Source organism: Octopus bimaculoides, chromosome 5, assembly GCF_046866305.1.
Source record: "Octopus bimaculoides isolate indiv1 chromosome 5, ASM4686630v1, whole genome shotgun sequence".
Taxonomy (NCBI): Eukaryota; Metazoa; Mollusca; class Cephalopoda; order Octopoda; family Octopodidae; genus Octopus; species Octopus bimaculoides.
Window position 1 is genome coordinate 24,366,117 of NC_142932.1, and position 23,730 is coordinate 24,389,846.

At 35.6% G+C, this 23,730-nt stretch overlaps 1 protein-coding gene across 1 annotated transcript; it reads left to right on the forward strand.

Moving 5' to 3' along the window:
* Nucleotides 1-2: 2 nt before the first annotated feature.
* On the forward strand, nucleotides 3-23,702 carry LOC106876421 (uncharacterized). Its single transcript, XM_014924964.2, has 8 exons — nucleotides 3-137; nucleotides 4,472-4,548; nucleotides 15,291-15,593; nucleotides 16,991-17,314; nucleotides 19,556-19,861; nucleotides 22,175-22,327; nucleotides 23,057-23,120; nucleotides 23,469-23,702. The coding sequence occupies exons 2-7, from the start codon at nucleotides 4,491-4,493 to the stop codon at nucleotides 23,101-23,103; spliced, it is 1,191 nt and encodes a 396-aa protein (XP_014780450.1). The 5' UTR covers nucleotides 3-137; nucleotides 4,472-4,490; the 3' UTR covers nucleotides 23,104-23,120; nucleotides 23,469-23,702.
* Nucleotides 23,703-23,730: the final 28 nt, after the last annotated feature.

Below are 23,730 nucleotides of genomic sequence, written 5' to 3' on the forward strand. Positions count from 1 at the left end.
GTGTTCTCTTAAGCCTGCACTAAATAAAAGTTCTTAATGAACGCTTCTTTACAAACAAAGCGTCTAATTTCTTTGTCGTGTTATTGTGTTTGATTATATTTGTTATTTTAAATGGTTTAAAGACCGCAGGGACTGGGGTAAGTCGACCTTTATTTCATTAAAACAAACGCTTTTAAATAAATGACATTGGATTTAAAGAAACATTAACATTTGAACCGAACTATCTCTCAAAGAATACACGAGAACACTGTATGTTTTAAACGGTATACATATTTCACACATAGCTCACACGCAGCTACGAAAGCGTATTCAATCAAAGCGTGAGTGTTGTTATGTTATATTTTGTGCATATATAACATTTAGGACAGTTGAATATAGTGAGAAGGTATTAAATAGAAGATATAACAATGTTATGGAGTGTACTATTCTCAGTATGTTATAATACCGAAATGTCACGGTATATGTTGTGTGACGTTTCGATGAAAGCTAGGCAAATAAACTACACACATACACACACACATACACACACACACACACACACACACACACACACACACACACACACACACACACACACACACACACACACACACACACACAACACACACATCTTTTATCATTTGCTTGCTTCATTGGATTGCGGCCACGCTAGGGCATAACTTCGAAGAGTTTAATCGAACAAATCGGGCCCAGTATTTATTTTTGAGTCTGGTATTTATTCCATCGGTCGCTGTTGACGAATTACTATATAACGGGGACGTAAGCAAAACGAAAAGGGTAGTGAAATGGTGAGGGATAGCAAGCACTTAGACACAAACACTTAAATATGCGAGAGGCTTCCTCACAATTTCCTTCTATTACAAGTCATTGGACGGCTGGGGCTATGATAGAAGACACTTGCTTAAAGTGCCGCGCAGTTGAACTGACTCCGAAACCACGTGGTTGCAGGAAGATCTTCTTAACCACACAGCCATGCCAGTCACAAATTTCTAGAGTAATATTAGTTTGATATAAAATGCTGTAAAGTATTTTATGAACATTTATGAGTTTGTCTACAGGTGCCTTCTTTGACAACAGTTAATCATTTGCCAGACTAGCATGAGTCTTTGGTTGTATGGTTAATAAGGTCGATTCGTAACCATATGGTTTTGGGATAAATCCTACTCAGTGATACCTTGGGCAAGTGTCTTCTACTATAACCCCAAGTCGACTAATGCTTTGTAAGGGAATTCGGTAGACGGAGACTACGCGCGCGTGTGTGTGCTTGTGCCTGTGTTTGACTACCACCACCACCACCACCACCACCACCATCACATGACGGTGTTGCTCTGTTCTCTGTTTATGCACCCGTAACTTCGTTGCTCGGTAAAATCGAGGAAAATTAGGTACTGAGGTAGATTTGTTAAAACTAAACACTTCAAGATGGTTCCCCTCTATGGCCGCAGTCGAATGAGTGAAAACAATTTAGTTTCTTAATTCCTTACAAGTCTGATTATATTGCGATGTAGGTCAAGGTTATAGTCAGTTACGTCAACTCAAATCTATAATTGCTTAAATGAATAGGCAAGAAAGATGAATGCCAATGGTCATCTGCAGTATTCGAAATCTAAATTAAAATCTAAAAACGCATTTTAAGTAATACTCCAATGTCTTAGCTATCAAAAGCAGACTATTTGTGACAGCACTCTTGCTTTCACTGCCCACATTAAAACTATAACACACCTTTATGTTGGCACTCCGTCGGTTACGACAACGAGGGTTCCAGTTGATCCGATCAACGGAACAGCCTGTTCGTGAAATTAACGTGCAAGTGGCTGAGCACTCCACAGACACGTGTACCCTTAACGTAGTTCTCGGGGAGATTCGGCGTGACACAAGGCTGGCCCTTTGAAATACAGGTACAAAAGAAACAGTAAGAGAAAGAGTTCAGCAGGGTTCACCACCATCCCCTCCTGGAGCCTCGTGGAACTTTAGGTGTTTTCACACAATAAACACTCACAATGCCCGGTCTGGGAATCGAAACCACAATCCTACGACCTCGAGTCCGCTGCCCTAACCACTGGACCATTGCGCCTCCACCAATACACCTTTATAGTTATTATGTCAAGGTATTGTTAATTTTGCTTCTCGTATTAATCTAAACGCATTACAGAATAAGACAGTTGATCGAGATGTATTCTCTGTAAGGTGGAACACGTTGGTCTATAACAAACAGACAAGTTATTTATCAAGTAGATATTTCGCGACAAATGATCATAGAAAACAATTTCTTCTTCCATGTTCTTTAAATAAATTCATCAAATAATGGCTTACAACGTTATTAAAGCAATAATTCACACATTAAATCATTTCTACTGCACATATTTATTCGTGTCTACTTTAGATGACATGTTTAAACATCACCATATTTTTGTAAAGTGATGTTCTACATCACATTGCGTATATATCTGGCTAAACGTTGAAATAGTTGAAATGCCCGTCAGTGGCTAGGTGTTCTCTCAGTTTATACACGTAAACTATATCACCCTATGTATGGTAAATATCTACAACATGTCAGAATATTATTTTTTAACAGAGTCAGCGTGCAGTGCTAGTGGCCAGTTAGTATCTGGCTGAACTTTGATTGGATTGTTACGTACATAAGGTAGTGAGCTAAGAAAATTGCCCCATTAATAATGAGAGTATGTCATTGTCTAAATAATTAATTATATTTAACGTAGGCAGAGGAGATAATGTATTATTTAAATTAACAATTTATATACGTGTGCATAACTAGTTTTGTATCTATCTATCTATCTATCTAAATATATACACACACATATACACATACATATATGTATGTATGTATGCATGTATAAATGTATATGTATATGTGTGTATATGTGTGTATGTATGTATATACATATACATATACATATACACACGTATATATAAATATGTAACTCTATATATGTAGACACGTATGTCTGTGTGCTTGTGTTTTGTCTCTTCTGAGGAAGATAATGATAAGAATAATAGATAACAGGCTAAAAAGAAAAGAATTGTCAGAGAGAAAAATAAGAAAAATATCTTTCTTTTCTTCATCATGATACAGAGATGATAACGATCCCTAAAAAAAAAAAATAAAAAAAAAATAACGACCACCAAAAAGTCGTTGCACTGTATCCAGTTATTCTAACCAAGAACCAAATATTTTTTTGAGGGTTCGTCTCCGCCACCCGTCAGCGAGTTTTATTCGTATTTACCCATTAAACAGAACTCAGTAGCGTATCGAATGGTTATAAATAAAATTTTGAAAGAAGCGGATACAAAAGTGCCAAGTACTCTTAAAAGCAAATGTAGAACAAGAAAAATAATCCAATTTAAACGTAAGCCAAAATCTAGGGAAGAAGTTCTTGAACCACGTATCTTTACATTTTCTAAGAACTCATAGGTATTAGAAGACCTTGAATACATGACCTACTAAAATTTCCAATGCTGGGACGGTCAACGCATTAAATGTAAAATAAATATCTCCACCGAATCTATAGACAGTTCTTATGTTTGGCACCCAACCGACTGTTCTTTTAGCGGACATTACCTGGCTACTTCCTAAGAATATGTAAAAGTTCATGTCAATAATATTTGGTGACTAGAGAAAATCAGTGAAAATCCTTTTAAAATATCATGGACCATCCTTGATTTCGCTCCCAACTAAAGACAAGGGAACATTATACCAAGCTAGAAATAAATATCAACTTTGTATAAGGGAAGCAGTTACCATTCTTCTTCTAGATAAAAACGGTTTGAACATTAACAATGAATTACTATGCACTAGCATGTACAAGCGTAAATATTTGTTCAGAAATTTAAACAAGACAGATTAATTCAATTATTATGATTGAGGCCTGAAGAACTACATCGTTCCATCTCTCGAAGTTGGATTACAGCAATGATAAGTACTGCATGCTGAACTTTTGAAAAGCTTTCTTCGTGTTAACTGTTCTACTTGTAGTTTGTATCTGTGAAATGCGTTTTAACCAGTCCCATTCCTTGCCCGCAAATTATAGCCTTTTAAGATAATCACGTAGACACTGACAAACATAATCAAGTACACCATAAAAATGAGTAACAAAGATGTACAGGTGTCAATTCATTACGGCCGTTTCAAGCGACTCCTTTAATTGATAAATGAAAGCATTATATCACTTGAAAGAAATCATTCTCGTCAGAAGACCGCATAGACTTCAAATATAAAGGATACAACCATTTCCTTAACATATTCACATCAATAATTGAACTCAAAATGTTTACATTGTTTCTTTTGTCATATCTGTGGCAGAATTTAGGTTGCGTTGTCTGCACACACGGCAGCATATCAGGTACAAACGACCCTGTACTGAGTCTTGATATTCAGTATACATACATATAGCCGATATTTATCAGCAGGAATAACTAATACGACTGTATCTTTTTTTTTTTTTACATGTAGTTCTCTTTGCTGTGTAACAATGTCACAGTTTTTCTCGAACCAGCTGCTCTTGATGTTATTTGCCTGCTATTTCATCAGTAAGTAGTAAACATTCTTTGTCAGTTTTGATATATTTCTATATCGTTCAGTCATAATATAATAGCTCAATGTTAATGTTTTAAAGAAAATACTGACTTTAAATTTAATTAAATTTTCCTAGAATCATATCTACAGCGGGGGGAAATTATGTTAATGTGTATTGGGCTGACTGAAAGTCAAAATTCTAACTTCAGATTAGGGAGTCTGTTAGTATTTGAACTCACAGTGTTTTCTTAAACCAATCAGAAATGTGAGAAAGATGTTTATTTATATATGGAACATACTCTATTTTCCCGTGAGGTTAACAAAAATAAACTATAATGGCATGAGTCTAAAAAAATCTTAACGGTAAATTCTGTTGTAGACATCATCTGCATATTTCGTTCATTAAGACGGTTTCTTAAATGAAGGGATAAGACAGCAAATATTTCAGTTAATTTCCTATGAATCTGGAGTTTTGTTTTGCACCTCCTCGCAAAAGATAATATTAATACTGGATGTGTCCTAAGGTGGCGAGTTGGTAGAATCACCTGTACAAGTTATCAGATATGAAACTGGAATTGTGGATTGGACAAATGGCGAAATGCAGAAACTTGACAGAAAACTAGAAAGTTGTTGATTATGTACAGAGCCCACTACACGAAAGCTGATGTTTACCGGCGTGTATTCTACAGCTGGATATTGTCGAATAAATATCCTAGCTTAATGTTTAGAACTTGGACTTCAGAAGCTCTTTTCTTTTTAGTATTCAACTCGGTGCCACTCCCATGATTTCTTTTTACATTCTTGCTGCCTTTCTGAAATTGTTTATGTTAGGCATTTCTTCTAATGTAATTTATCTTCAACCAAAAATCCTGTTTTGTATTTCTTCCCTTCAAGTTCGACATAAGTAAGTCCTACTTCTACTATTACAGTATATTTAAGGCGGTGAGCTGGCAGAATCGTTAGCGCGCTGGACAAAATATTCAGCAGCATTTATCGTCCACTTTTACAATCAAATTGAAATTTCGCCGAGGCCGACTTTGCCTTTCAGTTTCAGGGTAGAAGGTACCAGTTGAGCACTGAGCACAATAAAATCGATCAGCACTCGCATAAAAAAATTCAGGTTTTCTGCTTAAGGGAGAAAGTACTATTACAGCATATTTAAGTAGTTTATCATCACTTTTTGCAGAGAGACAGTTTACCGACCTTCGTTCTCCATCATAGCAATCCGAAATCGAAGTGAATCCTCTTGCTCAGTACTCCCATTTCATGTATAAAAGACTGACATCTGCCATTAGATGGTTTAAACACAGTTTTAAATTTTAAACACAGTTTAAATTTTTTTCGTTTATTTGTCTCATGAACCTATTTTTATCTTCCGTCCAATTCATTATTCTAGCAATATAAGGCACGATGGTGACCGCTCACGTATTTCTTACATTTAGCAAGAATTCTTTGAATTACGTTTGTTCTTCGGTATGAGGTCTAATCTTTTCAAATATATCGTTTTCCCTTTTACCCATTACCGGTTCAAAAGACACTCCACAGACACAAACGTGTTGTCAGGCAGAACTACCCGAAATGCACAGGGAACGCTGAAATAGTGCTTCACGTACTCGTGCAGTGTCCGAGCATTGTGAACTTGTGGAGTAACGTCCAGCATTTGCTGCTATGTGTAGGACTGATCCGAATATCGTTTGAATGCATCGTAAAGCTCCTCCCACCACCTTCCTTTAATAAAGCAGTGACTATGTCAAAAGAGGTTGCGTGGTGAGTGAGGCCGAAATGATTGAAAGTAGACACATTCCTCTTTGATCACTATTGGTATCAATTCTACTCTCTTCATTGTCCACAATCTGCGTATTTCTCACTTTAAGTCATCATACATGTTCGCTTTTTATTCTTTCTCTTCGATACTGGTGTTACCAGGACATGCTTTGTCGATAATCAGGCATGATTGTTTTTTTCCTTTCACTGTAACAATATTAGGATTCCGATGACTGATCTGATGGTTACACCAAATCATTGCATGTCACGCGACCGCACACATTTTTTTTTCTCTTTCGATGCCGTTTCTCTTTTGTGTTCTTTTTCTCTTTAAATTTCCCTTTCTTGACATAATTATCAATTTTGACGATGCCGGCCTTCTTCACATGTATCTGCAACAGTACCGCGGCAATTTTTAGATACAACCCTAAGCTGTTTTCCTCTGTTCAACACCTTCCAGCCAACTGATCAAACTTATCCCACAATTTTCTGCAACCTATCAGTGTAACTCTTGGGATGGAATGCTCCCTGCACTGTCAATAGTTTCCGTGTCTTTGTATCCCTACTAATCAGTTCTTTTTTGTCAGTTTATGATTCCAGTTCCATACCGAAGGAATGCTATTGCCCATATATCTACAGCTTGGATTTTATTCCATCCAGTCAATTTTGAGCGCAACAGTAATCTTAATCTTCGGAATTATTCTCTTCTCAGCTGTTCTATCATTTCCTTCTCCATGATTTCATTGAACTTTGATATGCCAAGGTACTTATAGCCTTCCTTTTCCAATTTGTTTCATCATTTCTCCGTTTGGTAATTATCTATTTGGTATTGTCTCTATTTGGTATTGACTACCCATAATTAGTTTTTGGTACCTCTGCATCTTCCTTTACAAACTTATTGCTCTATTGGTAAAATGTTATCAAGAAGTTTGTACATTTCTTTATTAATAACTCCTGACAGTAAATTCCACATTAATGGAAGGCAAGAAATTGGCCTGTAATTGTTGTCAGTATCTTTTTTAATATACATCCTTCAAGCACAACATTGTTCGTCCTATGGTCAACCACCCTGGAGTTTCTTCTGATCCATCAATCACTGCGTTAAATTACTCTGCAATCAATTTATGGCACCTACCGAACTGTTTCATCTAAAATCCCTGTACACCATTAGGATCTGTTGCCCCAATTGCTCATCTTTGTGTTCATATTTGATACTACCCTCGGTTAAGAGAATAGCTCCTTGCTGAGGATAAGAAACTGATTGCTTCAGGCAACAGCTCCAGAATTGTGTTGTGCTTGCTTACTCCATATCTTACCACAAAACTGTCCTCTTTCATTTGCATCAGGAACTAATCTTTCGTATGCTAAATCATCATTAATTTCTTGATAAAATCTTTTTTGGTCGACTCTAAACAATCGCTTTTGCCGGTATTGTTTATTCCGTTGCTCACACCTAGTTAGCTTTGCTTTCTTTGCAAGTATGCGCTGCTTCAGTTCTTCAATCACAATATTCCGTCCACCGTACTTCTACAGTTTTCCAATTTGCGATCATTCTTCAATTTTCCTCTTCTTTTCCTGTCAAGTATTGACATCACACTGTTCAGTGGGGGATTATATCTTCCGATATTCTCTTTTTCCACCAAGGTTGTTTATCCCCTTTTCTTTCTATCTATGTTCTGTGTTCATTATTCTTTAATCCCATCCTTTCTGCAACACTCCTACTCACAACCTTGATTTGTTTATTAGTTTGTGAGATGTTCTTTATGTCAACATGCTTCAATAAATTATTGACTTTGCTTGTCTATTAATTTGATCTCCATCGGTCAGCCTTCTTAAAATCATACATAAATTCTTTCCTTTGTACATTTATAGATCCAAAAACCCTGTTTATTAGCATCTGGTCTTCATCGTTTCAATGATCTTTGATAGCGATTCTTTCACGACTCACAGCATTATACTCTTGTGAGCGATTATCCATTTTTTTCATTATGTGACTTTTTTTTTATCATATGCTCAGCATTTCCTGATATCTTCCTTTCGATAACTTCTAACTCCAATTCTGATAGCCATCTGTTCCTTCGTATTGGTTTTGCATGATCCAAGTTCATTTGAAACAATCCATTTCCTTTCATTCTCTGTGCATTCGTTATGTCTATCCTCTGACTGGCATGCCATTTGCACCTATTGGAATGCTCCAATAACCATCATACTTACTTCTTACTCCACTTTTGTTTTGCAGCACGGCTAGGTGTGGCCGCATTACGACCAGGTCTACCTTACTGCACAACGAGACACCTGCCGGGTGTGGCACCTTCACCATTGACACTCGTACCGTTCACACTGTTATCGTCGGCTATTTTGCTTGACATTTTCACTCATAAATGAAGTGCATTTTACGTTTCCACCAACCGGTATTTTCATCGGAACACTGTTCCAAGAAAGGTTTCCCACCAAGGCAAGACATACTTTTACTGGTTTTAAAGTCAGAGTGGCACTTCTCCTAGACTGATTGCCATCGAAAGCTAACGAGCTTGACCTACCCAGAGCACTTCTTACTTGAAGGCGCCAGACATTCTCCTTTTCGCTCCTTTTTCTTGTTAGTTCGGCGACGACTTGGAGTTGGGCTTGACTGTCAGAGGCTTATGCAGGCTATTAGGGCACTTTATAAGCGAAAGGCGCTCTAATCATTCACCACTCCAGCATTGACAGTTTTGTTTCTACTTTTTATTTCTCCTCTTCAACTTATTATTACTATTATCACCACCACCACCTCCACCACCAGCACCTCCACCATCGTCGTCGTCGTCGTCGTCGTCGTCGTCGTCGTCGTCGTCGTCGTCGTCGTCGTCGTCGTCGTCGTCGTCGTCGTCGTCGTCATCATCATCATCATCATCATCATCATCATCATCATCATTTCATTTCTGAGAACGTTTGGTCTTGTTTTCTCTGGTGGATTCTTTGAGAGCGGACAGTATCCTGCTGTCAGAGGTCTCACAGGGTCTATTTCCGCACATTATAAGCTTTGATACTTTGTTGTTAATTATCGTGAGAGACATTCAACATCCAAGTACCAATCTCAGAGCAGTTTCGGGGGCTTGCTCTGTTCTCATGTCAATTCCGATTTCTTTGACATATTTCTCAAACTTGGTTGTTAGTGCCTCCAAGTGCCCCTAAAACTACTGGAATCATAGACACTCTCCTCATAGTCCACATTCTTGCAGTTTCGTCTTTTAGTAGTCTGTTCTTTTCAAACTTTTCTTGTTCTTTGTCACTTACGCGTGCATCTCCAGGTATTGCAATATCTATGATCTTGGTTTCCTTTTTTCCTTTATCTACAACAATATCTGGTTTCCGAACCTCGATTAGGGAATCACATTGGATTGTAACATCCCACAATATCTAATTTCTTTGTTCTCGGTGATACCTTCTGGTTCATGTTCGTACCCTTTCCGTGCTCTGTTCAGGCCGTACTTTTCCCACAGCCTCCAGTGGACGAACATAGCCACGTTATTGTGTCTCCTTTTGTACTGCTTTTGAGCCAGCTTGCTGCACTCACTCACAATATGTGAGATTGTTTCGTTTCTGTTGCCACACATCCAACAAAGGAGCGATTCGCTACTCTTATCTATTTGGAACTTTGTGTAGTTAGTTCTCAGAGTTTGTTTCCGAGCGCTGCACATCAATGCCTCAGTGCATCCTTTCAGATCACTTTTTCATAGCCATCTCCAGTGTTGATCCTATCTTTTCTTTCGATTTCTCTGAAGTATTGCCCATGCAGTGGTTTAATTTTCCAGTTGTTTACTGTTTCTTCTTTATCCTGTTTCTTAAATGTTTGTGGGTGCATCACATTTTCGGTAGGTATTATATTATATTAATTCTAACAGCAGCAAGCGAGGATTCACTCTGTTGTTTGATGTACTATCCCAGATTGTTCTTCTCGTTGACAAAACAGACCTCTCTCCACCCCTGTTTCTGGGCACATACAGTCTGTCAGTATCACTTCTGGGGTGTAGTTCCTTGCTAATTGTCATCGCTTTTCTAGTTTTCCTGTCCATTTCCTCAAGCTCGTTCTTTGTCCACCTAACAACACCTGCGCCGTATCGCATTAAGGAAACAGCCCATGTGTTAATTGCCCTGATTTTGTTTTTTCCATTGAGTTTACTTCCCATAATTAACTTTGTTCTTCTGAGATATTCTCACCTAAAGCTTTCCTTCATTTCACTTTCCTTGGTTTTGTCGTATTCTAAAATCCTCAGATATCTATAGCCATTAGTCTCGCCATTGTGTAGCTCTACAACATCAGACGACACTACTTTGCCTCTATATTATAAGCATACCACATTCTTTAGTTCCAAATTCCATTTCGATATCCTTACGAATATCTTCACTGTTGAAACTAGGTCATTATTTCACGTTCGGTCTTTCCAAAGATCTTTAAATCATCCATATATATAATAGGTGATTCCACTTTTCAAAGTGTGCCCCGGTGTCACACTCCGTAGTATCTGTGGGAGGGGTATCATACAAATCACAAACAGCAATAGTGACAGGCGATCTTGGAATATGGCTCTTGGTGTTAACCCACGCCAAAGATTTTCCACATGCAGTTAACTCTGTATTCCAGTGTTTTCAGACATCTGTACAAGATGAAGACCTTCCAGGAATGGGGGATCATGTCACGCCTTCTTATAATTGATCCATGCCATGCCCAAATTAGTAAGTATTTTCTTGCAGTCGTTCAGTACCATTCTGTCTATCAGAAGTTGGTCTTCTGTCCCTCGGCTTTTCCTTTTGCGCCCTTTCTGTTCCATAGGCATTTTGTCATTCATTTCCAGGAAGTTAGACGCATAACTAAATATTATTCCTCTCATAAGCTTCCACATCAGGGGCAGACAGGTGATAGGCTGGTAATCATCCTCTGCATTTTCTTTACTTTCATCTTTTAGCAAAGAATTGTTTTAGTTGTGGTCAGCCACTTTGAGATTTGCACGTCGTTGTTGATCATTTTATCCATTTGCGTGGCTATTCTTCTGCGTAGTGCTGGGGAATTTCTCAGCCAATACTCTTGTACCCCATCCGGTTCTGGTCATTTTCAGTTTGGGATCTTTGTTGTCTCTTCGGTTACCATTTCAGTCGTTATTCTAATATTGCTCTGTTTCACTTTATATTTTCCTACCTCAATTCCATCAACCATTTAGCATCTTTGTTATGCTTTCTTCCATTATCTCAGATGTTATTCAGTGCTCCGCAGCTGGCGAATGAATTGTTATTTGGATGGTTCTTCACTCTCAGAGTTCATCCGTCGTTGGACAGGTCTTGTATTTCATCATGCAGGGTGATCAAATAGCAAAAAGCACCCTCCTCACAAAGCAAGCTCTGTCAGTTGGCCGGTTTAGTCGCCGACGGTTCGACAGCTGCAAAAAAGGGGGCGGGTGGTGGTGGTGGGGAGAAATAAATTTACTAAAGTTTATTGTTATTATTATTATTATTATTATTATTATTATTATTATTATTATTATTATTATTATTATTTTATGTTTGACTTTTGTTTTGCATTTGTACAAGTTGGATCCAAGTCTCACCCAGAGACCTCAAGAGACAACAAGTTAGAAGTTCATGTAGGTGTTATGCCTAGGGTACCATATATTTGGATTTGTACAGTTTTGTTCAAGTGATTATTATTATTATTATTATTATTATTATTATTATTATGTTAGATGAATATTCAGTATTTGCCATACAAGTTTGGATATGCGGCTGGTAACAAGCAGGTGGGTTGAGAGGTCAGAGTTTCAGGTAGATGGCTAGATGCACAGGGTGCTGAATTGGCCTGTGACTTTGGGATTTCGGCTGAGGAGTTTTACGATGTCAACAGGTAGTCTTCACACTTATTGGAGAATGTGATAGAGAGGGAATGAAAGAGAGAGGTAGAGAGAGTGAGAGTAAAATGCTAGAGAGATAGAGAGAAGGAGGAAATACATGTGGTTTTAAGAATAGGATCAACATGGTAGCAGTCTGATTTCTATTTGACCGAGTAGGAATAAAGTGTACGTTCTAGAAATTTAAGATTTAAGCAGAGAAGGAAGGAGAAACGTTTATTATTATTATTATAATTATTATTATTATTATTATTATTATTGTTGTTGAGTGAGAGAGCAGTGCATGCCATCAAAGTGACACTGGGGTAAAATATATGAAGCCCAGTTTACTCATCATGACTACCAGTCTGATAAGGGTACACCAGGCACATGCATAACAACCATATGTGCGCGACATGGTGATCTCATATCAAGATAAACAGCGCATGACCTCGCAGGTGGGGCCCAGTTAAAATTTTCTTCAGGTCGAGTAGCCTATCCCGCTCAAAAGGTCCCTGAATAAGGGTTGTTTAAGGATGTTGAGCAAAACACCCATGTTTCCAAAGGTGAATTATTCATACCCCAAATAATTCCTCTCAACACATGGCTATGATGCTCCCCCTTTATTTCTGCTCATGATCAGAGATGCACATGTCGTCAGCCACCAAGGGACATGCTCAACTGGTTAAGGCCAAACAACTGACAAACAAATCTGTGGTATTAAGCAGAATATTTGCGGTAGCCCATATTATTATTATTATTATTATTATTATTATTATTATTATTATTATTATTAAAATTGAGGCAGTGAGCTGGCAGAATTGTTAGCATGCTGGGCAAAATGCTTATTGGTATTTATTATTATTATCATTATTATTATTGTTCAGTAGTTTTATTTTTATAACGTGCTTTCACTTCACTACCGAGCGCAGCTCTGTGCGCCTTGGGTATGTGCTGTGGTTTGCTGTGATGCTCTTATGGTTACTGTATTGAAAGTGTTTTGCGTAGAATGTGTGCAGTACCCAGTAGTGCAATTTTCTGTATGTTATATATATTTGTATGTCCTGGTGTTTTTGTTATGTATTTGTCTGAATATTTTTTTAATTATACCTAAGGCACCTACTATGATAGGAATTGTTTCTATTATTATTATTATTATTATTATTATTATTATTATTATTATTATTATTATTATTATTATTATTATTAGTAGTAGTAGTAGTAGTAGTTGTTGTTGTAGTATTGTCTATCTTATTATTAAGGCGGTGAGCTAGCAAAATGCTTAGCGATATTTCGTCGGCCTTTATGTTCTGAGTTCAAATATCGCCGAGGTTGACTTCGCCTTTCATCCTTTAGGGGTCGATAAAATAAGTACCAGCTGAGTACTGGGTCGATGTAATCGATTAGTCCTCCCCCACCACCAAATTTCAGGTCTTGTGCCTATATTAGAGAAGATTGTTATTATTGTTATTAATTATCAGGTAATACTTGATTCGGTGGAGCTCTGAAAAGTAATTTCGATTTTGCGTAGGTCGACTTTATCTCTCATAAAATAAATACCTGTTAAATACACATTCGAATCAATTGAGTTCATCTGATCCTGAAAATATTCTCTTTTGTAAAAGTAACAATATTTTCTCTAAATTTTACAAGTGGTTATTTGTGAGGAAATGCCAACAATACTGATGAAGTGACATAGCTTACCGTCTTTAGAATTGGCTACATCATTATATTCACTGTTATATAGAACTTGCACAAATAGACTGTCCACTGTCGGTTGCACACTTTGAGAGACCTTCCATGTCTTTCAGTTTGCATTATTTGTTATAACTCAATATTATTAAGGTGTTCTAAGGTTACAACCTAATAGAATCGTTAGCACACCAGGCATTTCGACTGTCTTTACACTCTAAGTCCAAATTCTGCTGATGTTGACTTTGTCTTTCATCCTTTCGGGTTTGATAAAATAAGTACCAGATATTGGTCTTGTGCCAAAACTTGAAATCAATATTATTAAGAGTTCTGTTATCGAAATTATATAGTTTTCATTGTGTATATCTGGACTTTTTCAAATTGTTGCTGTTCTTACCTACATATTTTTTTTAAATGTATACTTCTGGTCCAGACTTTCTCCCACATAAATGGTACAACATTTTCTATTGCTTCTAAGAATCCATATACTCTGTTTTAATGATAGCGCCTGATATAATTACTGTTCATAGCTATTCAGTAGCTTCTAACTGTAGACTTAACATTAATGCTGTGAATTTAATGACTATATTTACACACTATCCATTGACGATATTACTTAAAATTCATATATAGGAGTATTTATTCAGAGGTCAATAATAACACAGCTATGCACTGTTTCCAATACTACGTTTTAAAAAAAGTCTACATTTCATTCTTCCACCATTTTAAACATCTTTGTCGTGATCGATGTCATGTAATAATCAACAATTACGATTAATATCATCTCTCAGCCAGATAGTTTATAAGCTCCATTGATCAGTGGACATCTCATGTAGAGGGGTTGTCTATACTAGCTTTCTGAGTTTTATACTGAATTCTCTTTCCCCCAGCAATTTAATTTATCAAACGAATGTCGTCTGTTATTATAGAGTTGAAATTCCGGAACAAGTTTTGTATTTAACATTAGTTTCATCAATACATTCCTGCAACATAGTAATTGATTCCATACTATCAAAAACAGGGTGTGAAATTGTGATGGGACATTATTTTAAGCGAACGTAACAAGAACTGGAACAAACACGTTTATGACAAATAAATAACTAATATTGCAAGTGGAATGTTTTATCATTATGAGACACCCTGTATATTCGTCTACGTCCTTCCCGAAAAATTTAGACCTAGAGAATGCAAAGTGAAAATAAAAAGAGTGTAATATTATCTCTAATCGGGTAAATCTCGTGATGACCTCACCTGCGATATAGTTTCGAATTTTCATTTGAGTTCTGTTCACTGCCATTATGTTAACACAGTTCTCCAGGAAAGGTCGAAAGTATTACTTTTGTTGTATTTGTGTAAGTGATCGATTTTACTGACTTTTATTGATCTGATATTTATTTAACTGTGTTATAAGGTTTATTATGTCTTTTTTTTTTCTTTTTCAGAGAAATCGTATTCGATAGCTTCTAAGAGCAGGACATATTTTGCCAAAATTAATGAACAAGTAGAAATCGTATATGAATTTTACGATGGTGAAAAACTACGTGAGTGGGTTGTTAGTGGGCTCTCATTGGGTAATTGTTCTTTCACCAGACCACTTGAGGACGATTCATTCAAGATCAATAGTATTTCTTGTAGTACAGCCACTTCAACTCTGAAATTGACGCTCCTTGCAAACAAGAGACTGACTTTTATTTGTTTCACTAATTCATGTAGTCCGACACCATTTGTAGTAGAACCAATGCATAGTAAGTATGCTTATTTAGAGATTCATTTATTTTCACTTGCTTGTAGTGTGGTGAAGGTGGTGTGTCGAGTGCCCCAAGTAGTTTATAAGTGAAGTGTGTGAGCTGTGTTTCGTGAGGTAGATTCGGCGAAGCAACATATGACATACTCTGCTATGTCCCGAACTGTAATGAAAACGTAAATTTCCAAAAGCTCGAGGTATTGAAATAGAGAAACAAAACACACATACATACACTGATAGATAGATACACACGTGCATATACGTACACACACGCGTAGGTACACTCATATACGCATACACATATAATAAATGTATGCACGTGTGCACACACACACACACACACACACACCCATATTACATTCTACTTTTTATGCGTTTCAACCCATACATACATACATACATACATACATACATACATACATACATACTACAGATTCAAGCCATCAATGGAACTGTAAAGATATGTAAAACTTTCCAAAAATTTAGCACATAAATACATATGCATGCATCTAGACATGAAAATATATACATAAAAACGCATCTATAAAACAAACATACAAATCTGCGCATAAGTACATATGCATACGCTTAGACATGAAAATATATACATAAAAACGCATCCATAAAACAAACATACAAATCTGCGCATACACTAACACCAAATACTGCACACACACACACACACACACACATGCACAAATACCTAGATGATGTTGATAAAAGTTCCAATGAAGGAGCCTTGAATCTATGTTAGAATCCGGCTCTTTCTCTATTGACAAGAAATACAGAAATGAAACTGATTGATAACAAACATACACACACACACACACACACACACACACACACACACACACACACACACACACACACACACACATAAACACACACATATCTATAATAATATAGATTTAATCAAAAGATTAAACGTGGTACTTAAAATGTTTGAGGCACCAGAATTTGGTAGGATAAAAACCAAAAACAAAATCAAGAGATTTGGTGAATAAAATTTGAAGATAAGCAACAAAAATTCAATAGGTTATAGCAGTACGTACGTTTCGTACAAGCTCCATTTATTCATGTAGGTTATAGCAACTACATGAATAAATGGAGCTTGTACGAAATGTACGTACTGCTATAACCTATTGAATTTTTGTTGCTTATCTTCAAATATATATATACGAACATATATATATATATATATATATATATATATATATATATGTGTGTGTGTGTGTGAATGTATGTATGTATATATATACCTGCATATTTGTATGTATGCATTTATGTATGTATGTATGTATGTATGCATGTATGTATGTATATGTGTGTGTGAGTATGTGTGTGTGTGCGCGCGCATATATATGTATTTACATACACACGAACATCTTATATTATCAGATGGAGGTGAGACTAATCTTGAATCGCTGAGTGGATCATCACAGGCTTTCACGGAGAGAAATTTCACACTGGTTTGCGATATTGGTGACAGTCCTGAAGTTAGATGGTATCTCCGAAAAAGTGGAATGCTTTTAGCAACGTTTATTAATTGCGAGAGAATGCCTGGAACTATTTCAAGATTTTACAGCCCTACACGCTTCGCCTGCAATCTAATCTCGAAGAAATCTACTATCGAGTTTGGGCCCGTAAATCTGAAGGATGGTAACTTTACTATTGTATGCACAACTAATAACCATGGAAGCGAATTCAAAGTTACAACAATCGGTATGTGTGTTTCATGAAGGTATCACAAAACTCTCTTTTCTCATTTCTAGCTCATTCTCTTTTCTCCTTCTTTCCCTGTCATATGTATCTGTATGAGATAACAACTTTTTCTCTTTTATACTTGTTTGAGGAATTAAACTGCAGCCATACTGGGCCACCGTCCTGAAGAATGAATTTTTAGTCGAATGTATCGACCCAAGAGCTTATATTTTTAAAGCCTGTTACCTAAATTTTTTAGCGAACCGCTAGGTTACAGGAAGGTAATCACATCAGCACAGTTGTCAAGCGGCGGTGAGGCAAACAAACACAGACTCAAACACACACACACACATATATATATATATGTGTGTGTGTGTGTGTGTGTGTGTGTGTGTGTGTGTGTGTGTGTGTGTGTGTGTCTTTGTGTCTGTGATTGTCTTCCCACCATCACTTTGACAACCGATGTTGAAGTTGTTACGTCTCCTTAACTAAGCGGTTGGGCAAAAGAACCGATAGAATAAGTACTAGGTTTACAAAGAATAAGTCCTGGGGTCGATTTGTTCAACTAAACCCTTGAAGGTGGTGCCCCAGCATGACCGCAGTTCAAAGACTAAAGCAGATCGTAGTTTTTACTGAAATTAGTCCTTGTGACAACGTCAAAGGTGGTGAGAAGATAATCTCAAGAGTTAAGAATTTTTCGAAATTGATTTAATAATAAAGAAACGATAGCCCGTCTCTCTTGAAATAAGGGCACACCCGTGGACGTACAGAAAAACGTGTAGAAAACATTTATGACCTAGATTAATGTGGGGACAAATATAACTCGGCGTGGTCATTGTTAAATTGAAATTGTTATTCTAAAGGAAGTTTTAAAATAACAGTGAAATATACTTTGTGTGTGGTGGGGTTTAATAGTGAGGGTCAAATTCATTGTAAAACTCTTGGAAGATTTGTCAGACGGCTTCTTTAAAACTTAGTATGAATTTTACAATATTTGTTTATCTGTCTATGTATCTACCTATCTATTTATCGATTTGTTTATCTATCCATTTATAAAATAGAGCTAAATACAAACACATACATATATATGGGGTCATCCCATAAATAATGCGGTTATTTCAATTACATAAACTAAAAGATGGAGGCGGACGGGATAAACTACCTGCATCAACTTGCTATAAAAGTTGGTAGTAATTTTACCTTATCCTTATTCTTAGTGCAAGTTGTGAAGAGTGCAGTTCGGTTTTAACAGATATTTTTTCAAAGTTATAACGAGTGTTAACTTATCAATCACTCTGTTTTTAATGAAGCTTACTTCATAGTATAACTGGACAACTAATAAACAATATCTTTATGCTTTGCTTTATTCTCCACCTCTCCCCCTTCTTTGTACTCTGGGAAACTCCAAACTCGATTCTTAAGTGATACGGATACGATAACATGGAAAAATTAGACGTAGAGTTATTAATACGGATTATTTGGTTACTTGCCACGCAACCTCGGCTTAAACCTAATGAAGATATAGTTATAGACACACGCGCGCGCGCATGCACACACGCACACACATGCACGCACATACATATATACATACATATATACACATGTATGTATATATATATTATATATATTTTATATATATATTATATATATATGTATTATATATAAATATATATATACATTATATTATATATATATATATATATATATATATATATATATATGTATATATATATATATATATGTATATATATATATATATATATATATATAATATAAATAATATATAAACATATGCATATATCCATATATATATGTACATACCTACATATATATATATATATATATATATATATATATAGTAATTGGTAAAATTACTAATTATCAATTAATTATTCATTTTTACCCTATATCTGTATATATATGTATATATATATATCTATATCTATCTATCTATCTATCTATCTATCTATCTATCTATCTATCTATATATATATATATATATATATGTATAAACATATGATATGCAGATATGTATGACTACGTATAAATGTGTGTATATTTAGGTGGTCTTATATATAGGAATCGTGATATATCTCCCATTATGACTATCTAGCCGATAAGTCGGTATCTATTCGAGTGACACCACTCTTGTTAATTCCATTAGCATTTTAAACTATGTAACAGATAATTATGTATTCATATATTCCTAAGCTGCTACTTTCCGTCGCTTGTCCTTCTTTGATATTACCTTTCTATTTATAGACAGTAGAAATTTGACTGTTTATGATGCTGGCACTATAACAGTTACAGGTGATCGCGTCGCAACACTTTTATGCCCTTTAGAAGAGGGAGACGCACTGTCAATGTGGAAAGGAAATGATTCCATTATAGGTAACTGCTCTGGAGGATTCCAACCCGTTCACTCACAATACGAAACAATGGATATAACATGTGCTCCTGGTGGTTCAATTCTGAAATTGTTTCTTCCCTCTAATACAACGGAACTGGATGTCCAGTGTGAAAGTTACAGTAAGAAAAGAAGAGTATATAAATTAATACACAAAGAAGGTAAGTCTGATTAAATTTAAGCTGCACTGTTTCCCTAAAAAATTTTTCAGCTTCTATAACTTATAATATCTTTCGTCAGTAAATTTGTTTCCTGCTTACCGTTTATACTTTGTTGCTCCTGAATTATATTGGACGAAAATCTGGCTGGATGTGTGTTTAAGGCGTTTGCTTCGCGTCTATGTGGTTTCGCGTTCTGTTCTACTACATGTTACATTAGACAAGTGTCTTGTACTATAGACTTAGGTAACTAAAGCCTTATTGAAATTTGCTGGATGGACACTTTATAAGCCCGTCAGTAAATCTGTTTCACTTTTGTGGTAATAAGCTTATTCTATCGCCCAGTTTGTCAACTCCATCTGGTCCACGAAAGCCTAGACGGCGTTCACTGTAATAAGTAACACGTCATCGACCTAAGAATAGTATCCTTCCAACTGCCTCGGAAATTCTAAACAGAAGGTCATGGACTCTATCCTTATTCCTCTGATTATGTCGTATAATCAAAAGAAACGTTGCTTACTTTACCCTTGCCTTTGTAATTATTTTATCAATATTTTAAAGATAACTGGTTATTTTATTTCTTGTGTATATAATTATCTCCCAAATGATCACACTTGTTTTCGATCTTTTAAAGAATGAGAGAAATTATTTTGATTCCATTGAATTTGTTTTATCAATATCTGTATTTCATAACTCATTTTCCATTATTATTTTTAATTTACTATGGAATGAGAAATCTAGACGAAGAATATAAATTCCAGTTTGGTGGTTTACATCTATTTGGTATTTAAACTTACTGAATTAAGTGAGTTTCAATTTCACTGTATCTGTTGGGTCATATATACATACACACACACACACACACACACACACATATATATATATATATACACTGGCCAAAATAAGTTTAAGACTGATGATGACAGTTCTATTCCTTCATTAATTTATTTTAAACAAAACTACATAAAATTATTTTACTTTTTTAATCTTGGTACGGTCTTAAACGTATTTTGCTGATAATTTCTAATCATTTGAACTAATTGCGCGTTAAAATTATTCGAATTGTAGAAAAGATATATAACGCCTATATCATTCGAAAGAGGAAAAACATTCTACATAAACACAAAAAAGTAAAATAATTTTATAGTTTTGTTAAAAATATATTAATGAAAGAATAGAACTCTCCTCATCGGTCTTAAACTTATTTTTGTCAGTGTATATATATATATAGAAGTAAAATAGATAGTAGTTTGCAATGTTTTACCAAAAAGGAAAGCTATAACTGTCACTAAATGTGACTAGGGTGCTAGAAACACCTACATTGCCAGAAGTTAGAGCTAAAATGCTCTAATGCTGTAGTCAAAGCACATTATAATTGTATATATATATATACAGACTGGGATTATAGTCGTCCGAAAACACCGTTTGAGAACTCCTTACACTGTATTCAGTTTCGACAATTTCCGTTGCCTCATCAGTATGGACTGATTCTACTTCAGGAGATTTCGGACTTAATTCTATGTCTGTATATATGTTTTCATCATAGAAATATATGGATGATTTGGCGCATCGGTAATTTGTATACAAAGAATTAAAATAGACACCAATTTGCAATGTTTTACCAAAAAGGAAAACTATAACTGTCACTAAATATGACATCTATCTATCTATCTATCTATCTATCTATCTATCTATCTATCTATCTATCTATCTATCTATCTATCTGTGTGTGTGCGTGTGTGTGTGTGTGTGTGTGTGTGTGTGGAGGCGCGCGTAGGTAGAATCGTTAGCATTCCGTTAGTATTTACTTCATCTATCTTTACGTTCTGAGTTTAAACACCACCGTGATCGACTTTGCATTTCATTCTTCCAGTTGAATACTGGGGTCGATGTAATCGACTTACCCCTCCCTCGAAATTGTTGCTCCTGCTTCTCACGTAAACACCAATCCTACACTTACCAAAAAGATTCCCTAGCTCTGTCTATTTTGGTCAGTAGAAATGGATTACATCTCTTTGTCAGAGGTATGCTATATCAGGTTTTTCGAGAAGATGGTGAGCAGAGTCGAGAAAAGAAGCTGTTGACAATGACAGAAGTATTGGTAATACTGTTGGGCTTATAGTCGAGTATAATGATGCCAGTAATGATAATGAAGATTCTAATAATAATATATGAAATGAGCTGAGAATTATCCTTCATTTATCGGCATAATGCTGATTATTGTGCAATAATAATTAAATGATGTAGAAGAAAAATTAATAAAAAAATGAATTAGCATTTCCTTCGAATTTAACATATAATACCCTTGTTTTTTAGGCTTTAAAGTGGAGAATATAGTTATAATTATTCTGGCTATTATCCTGTTGCTTATCTTCATCGCTAATTTCGTGTGTTTCATGACTAAACCCGGACGGGAGTTCTGTATTCAGCAGGCGCTGTTAAGTACGACCAATGATCCAGATTTTGAGAGTAAGTCAGCAATTATGCAACTTATTTCCCTATATCCGTATACACTCATTCGTACATACGTAATACTCATATATATATATATATATATATATATATATATATATATATAGAGAGAGAGAGAGAGAGAGAGTTATTAGTATTTCTAAGTCTCTCTAAAGGAGACTACGGCAGCGGTACTGGAAATTAATAGTTATCGCCAAGCCAATATATATATATATATATATATATATGACCTGTCCGTGTTTCCTTGTATCGTCTACCTGTATGTTTTGCGTCCTTGTCCCATTCCGTATTATTTATACACACACATATATATATATATATATATATATATATACATAAATATATATATATGTGCTTTAGAGACACATCCAACTATGTATGTATACATGTATGTATCTCTGTGTGTTTGTGTATGATTCCATGTGCGTTTCTGTGTCTATATACACATGTATGCAAGCAACCATGTATGTCTGTACATATGTATGTATTGGTCAATAAAAACCACACACATATACTTACATATCAACATATACATATACAAACATACATGTATGCATGCATGCATGTATATATATATATATACATACATCCATACAAACATCCATACATCCATCCATCCATACATCCATGCATACATTACTACATGCATGCATACATACATACATACATATTACATACACATACACACTTATATATACATTATATAATTTGCTTCAATGGTTTCAGGCGTTACAGAGGACTCAGATAAGTCAGATACCAGTAAAAATATGTGAAGGGATCCCGCCTTTAGGTAAGCATAGAAATAACATGAATTTATTTCGTTAACAGACAACTCATGAGATTCGTTTATGCAATAATAGACTATATATTGTTAATAAGGAAGAGGAAATAATAGACGAATTTACGTTTAAAGTTATTTGAAATCATTTCGTATATTCTAGAAAAAATGTTTCAGTGGTGCTCGATTCCATTTCTATTGCTGTTAGCTGTTGAGGAACAATGCTCAGTCATTGTAAAACATTATACTATCCGCAGAGGAAACTATAGTAACCTGCACTCTGTTACGTCATGGCCTGTAGTCTCTTTTGGTTTTTTACTTCTCTTATCACTCATAATATTTCTCATTTTGCTCTTCCAGGCATTACACTAAACTGGTTCTTTCTCCTGAGAACTTCGACTCCTTGGAATTCCCTCCATGCACACGTTTTGCTGCTGTCGACTGACAACTATTGAAGAGGAAAGTTTCCCCACGTCATTATCTCCGGTCTTCGATGTCCTACGTAACAATACAATCATCCAATAACAAAAAAGTCATAAAAAGAAAACGAAATTTCAACTTCAAATTATATAAACATGTATATGTTTTGCTTAATGTTTTGTCGTTTCTAAATCTAAACTTA

Excerpts from the sequence above, each read along its gene's own strand:
- LOC106876421 (XM_014924964.2), top strand. The coding sequence starts at position 4,491 with ATGTCACAGTTTTTCTCGAACCAGCTGCTCTTGATGTTATTTGCCTGC. Across the intron at positions 15,594-16,990 it reads TGTAGTAGAACCAATGCATA|ATGGAGGTGAGACTAATCTT; the intron begins GTAAGTATGCTT and ends TTATATTATCAG. Across the intron at positions 22,328-23,056 it reads CAATGATCCAGATTTTGAGA|GCGTTACAGAGGACTCAGAT; the intron begins GTAAGTCAGCAA and ends CAATGGTTTCAG.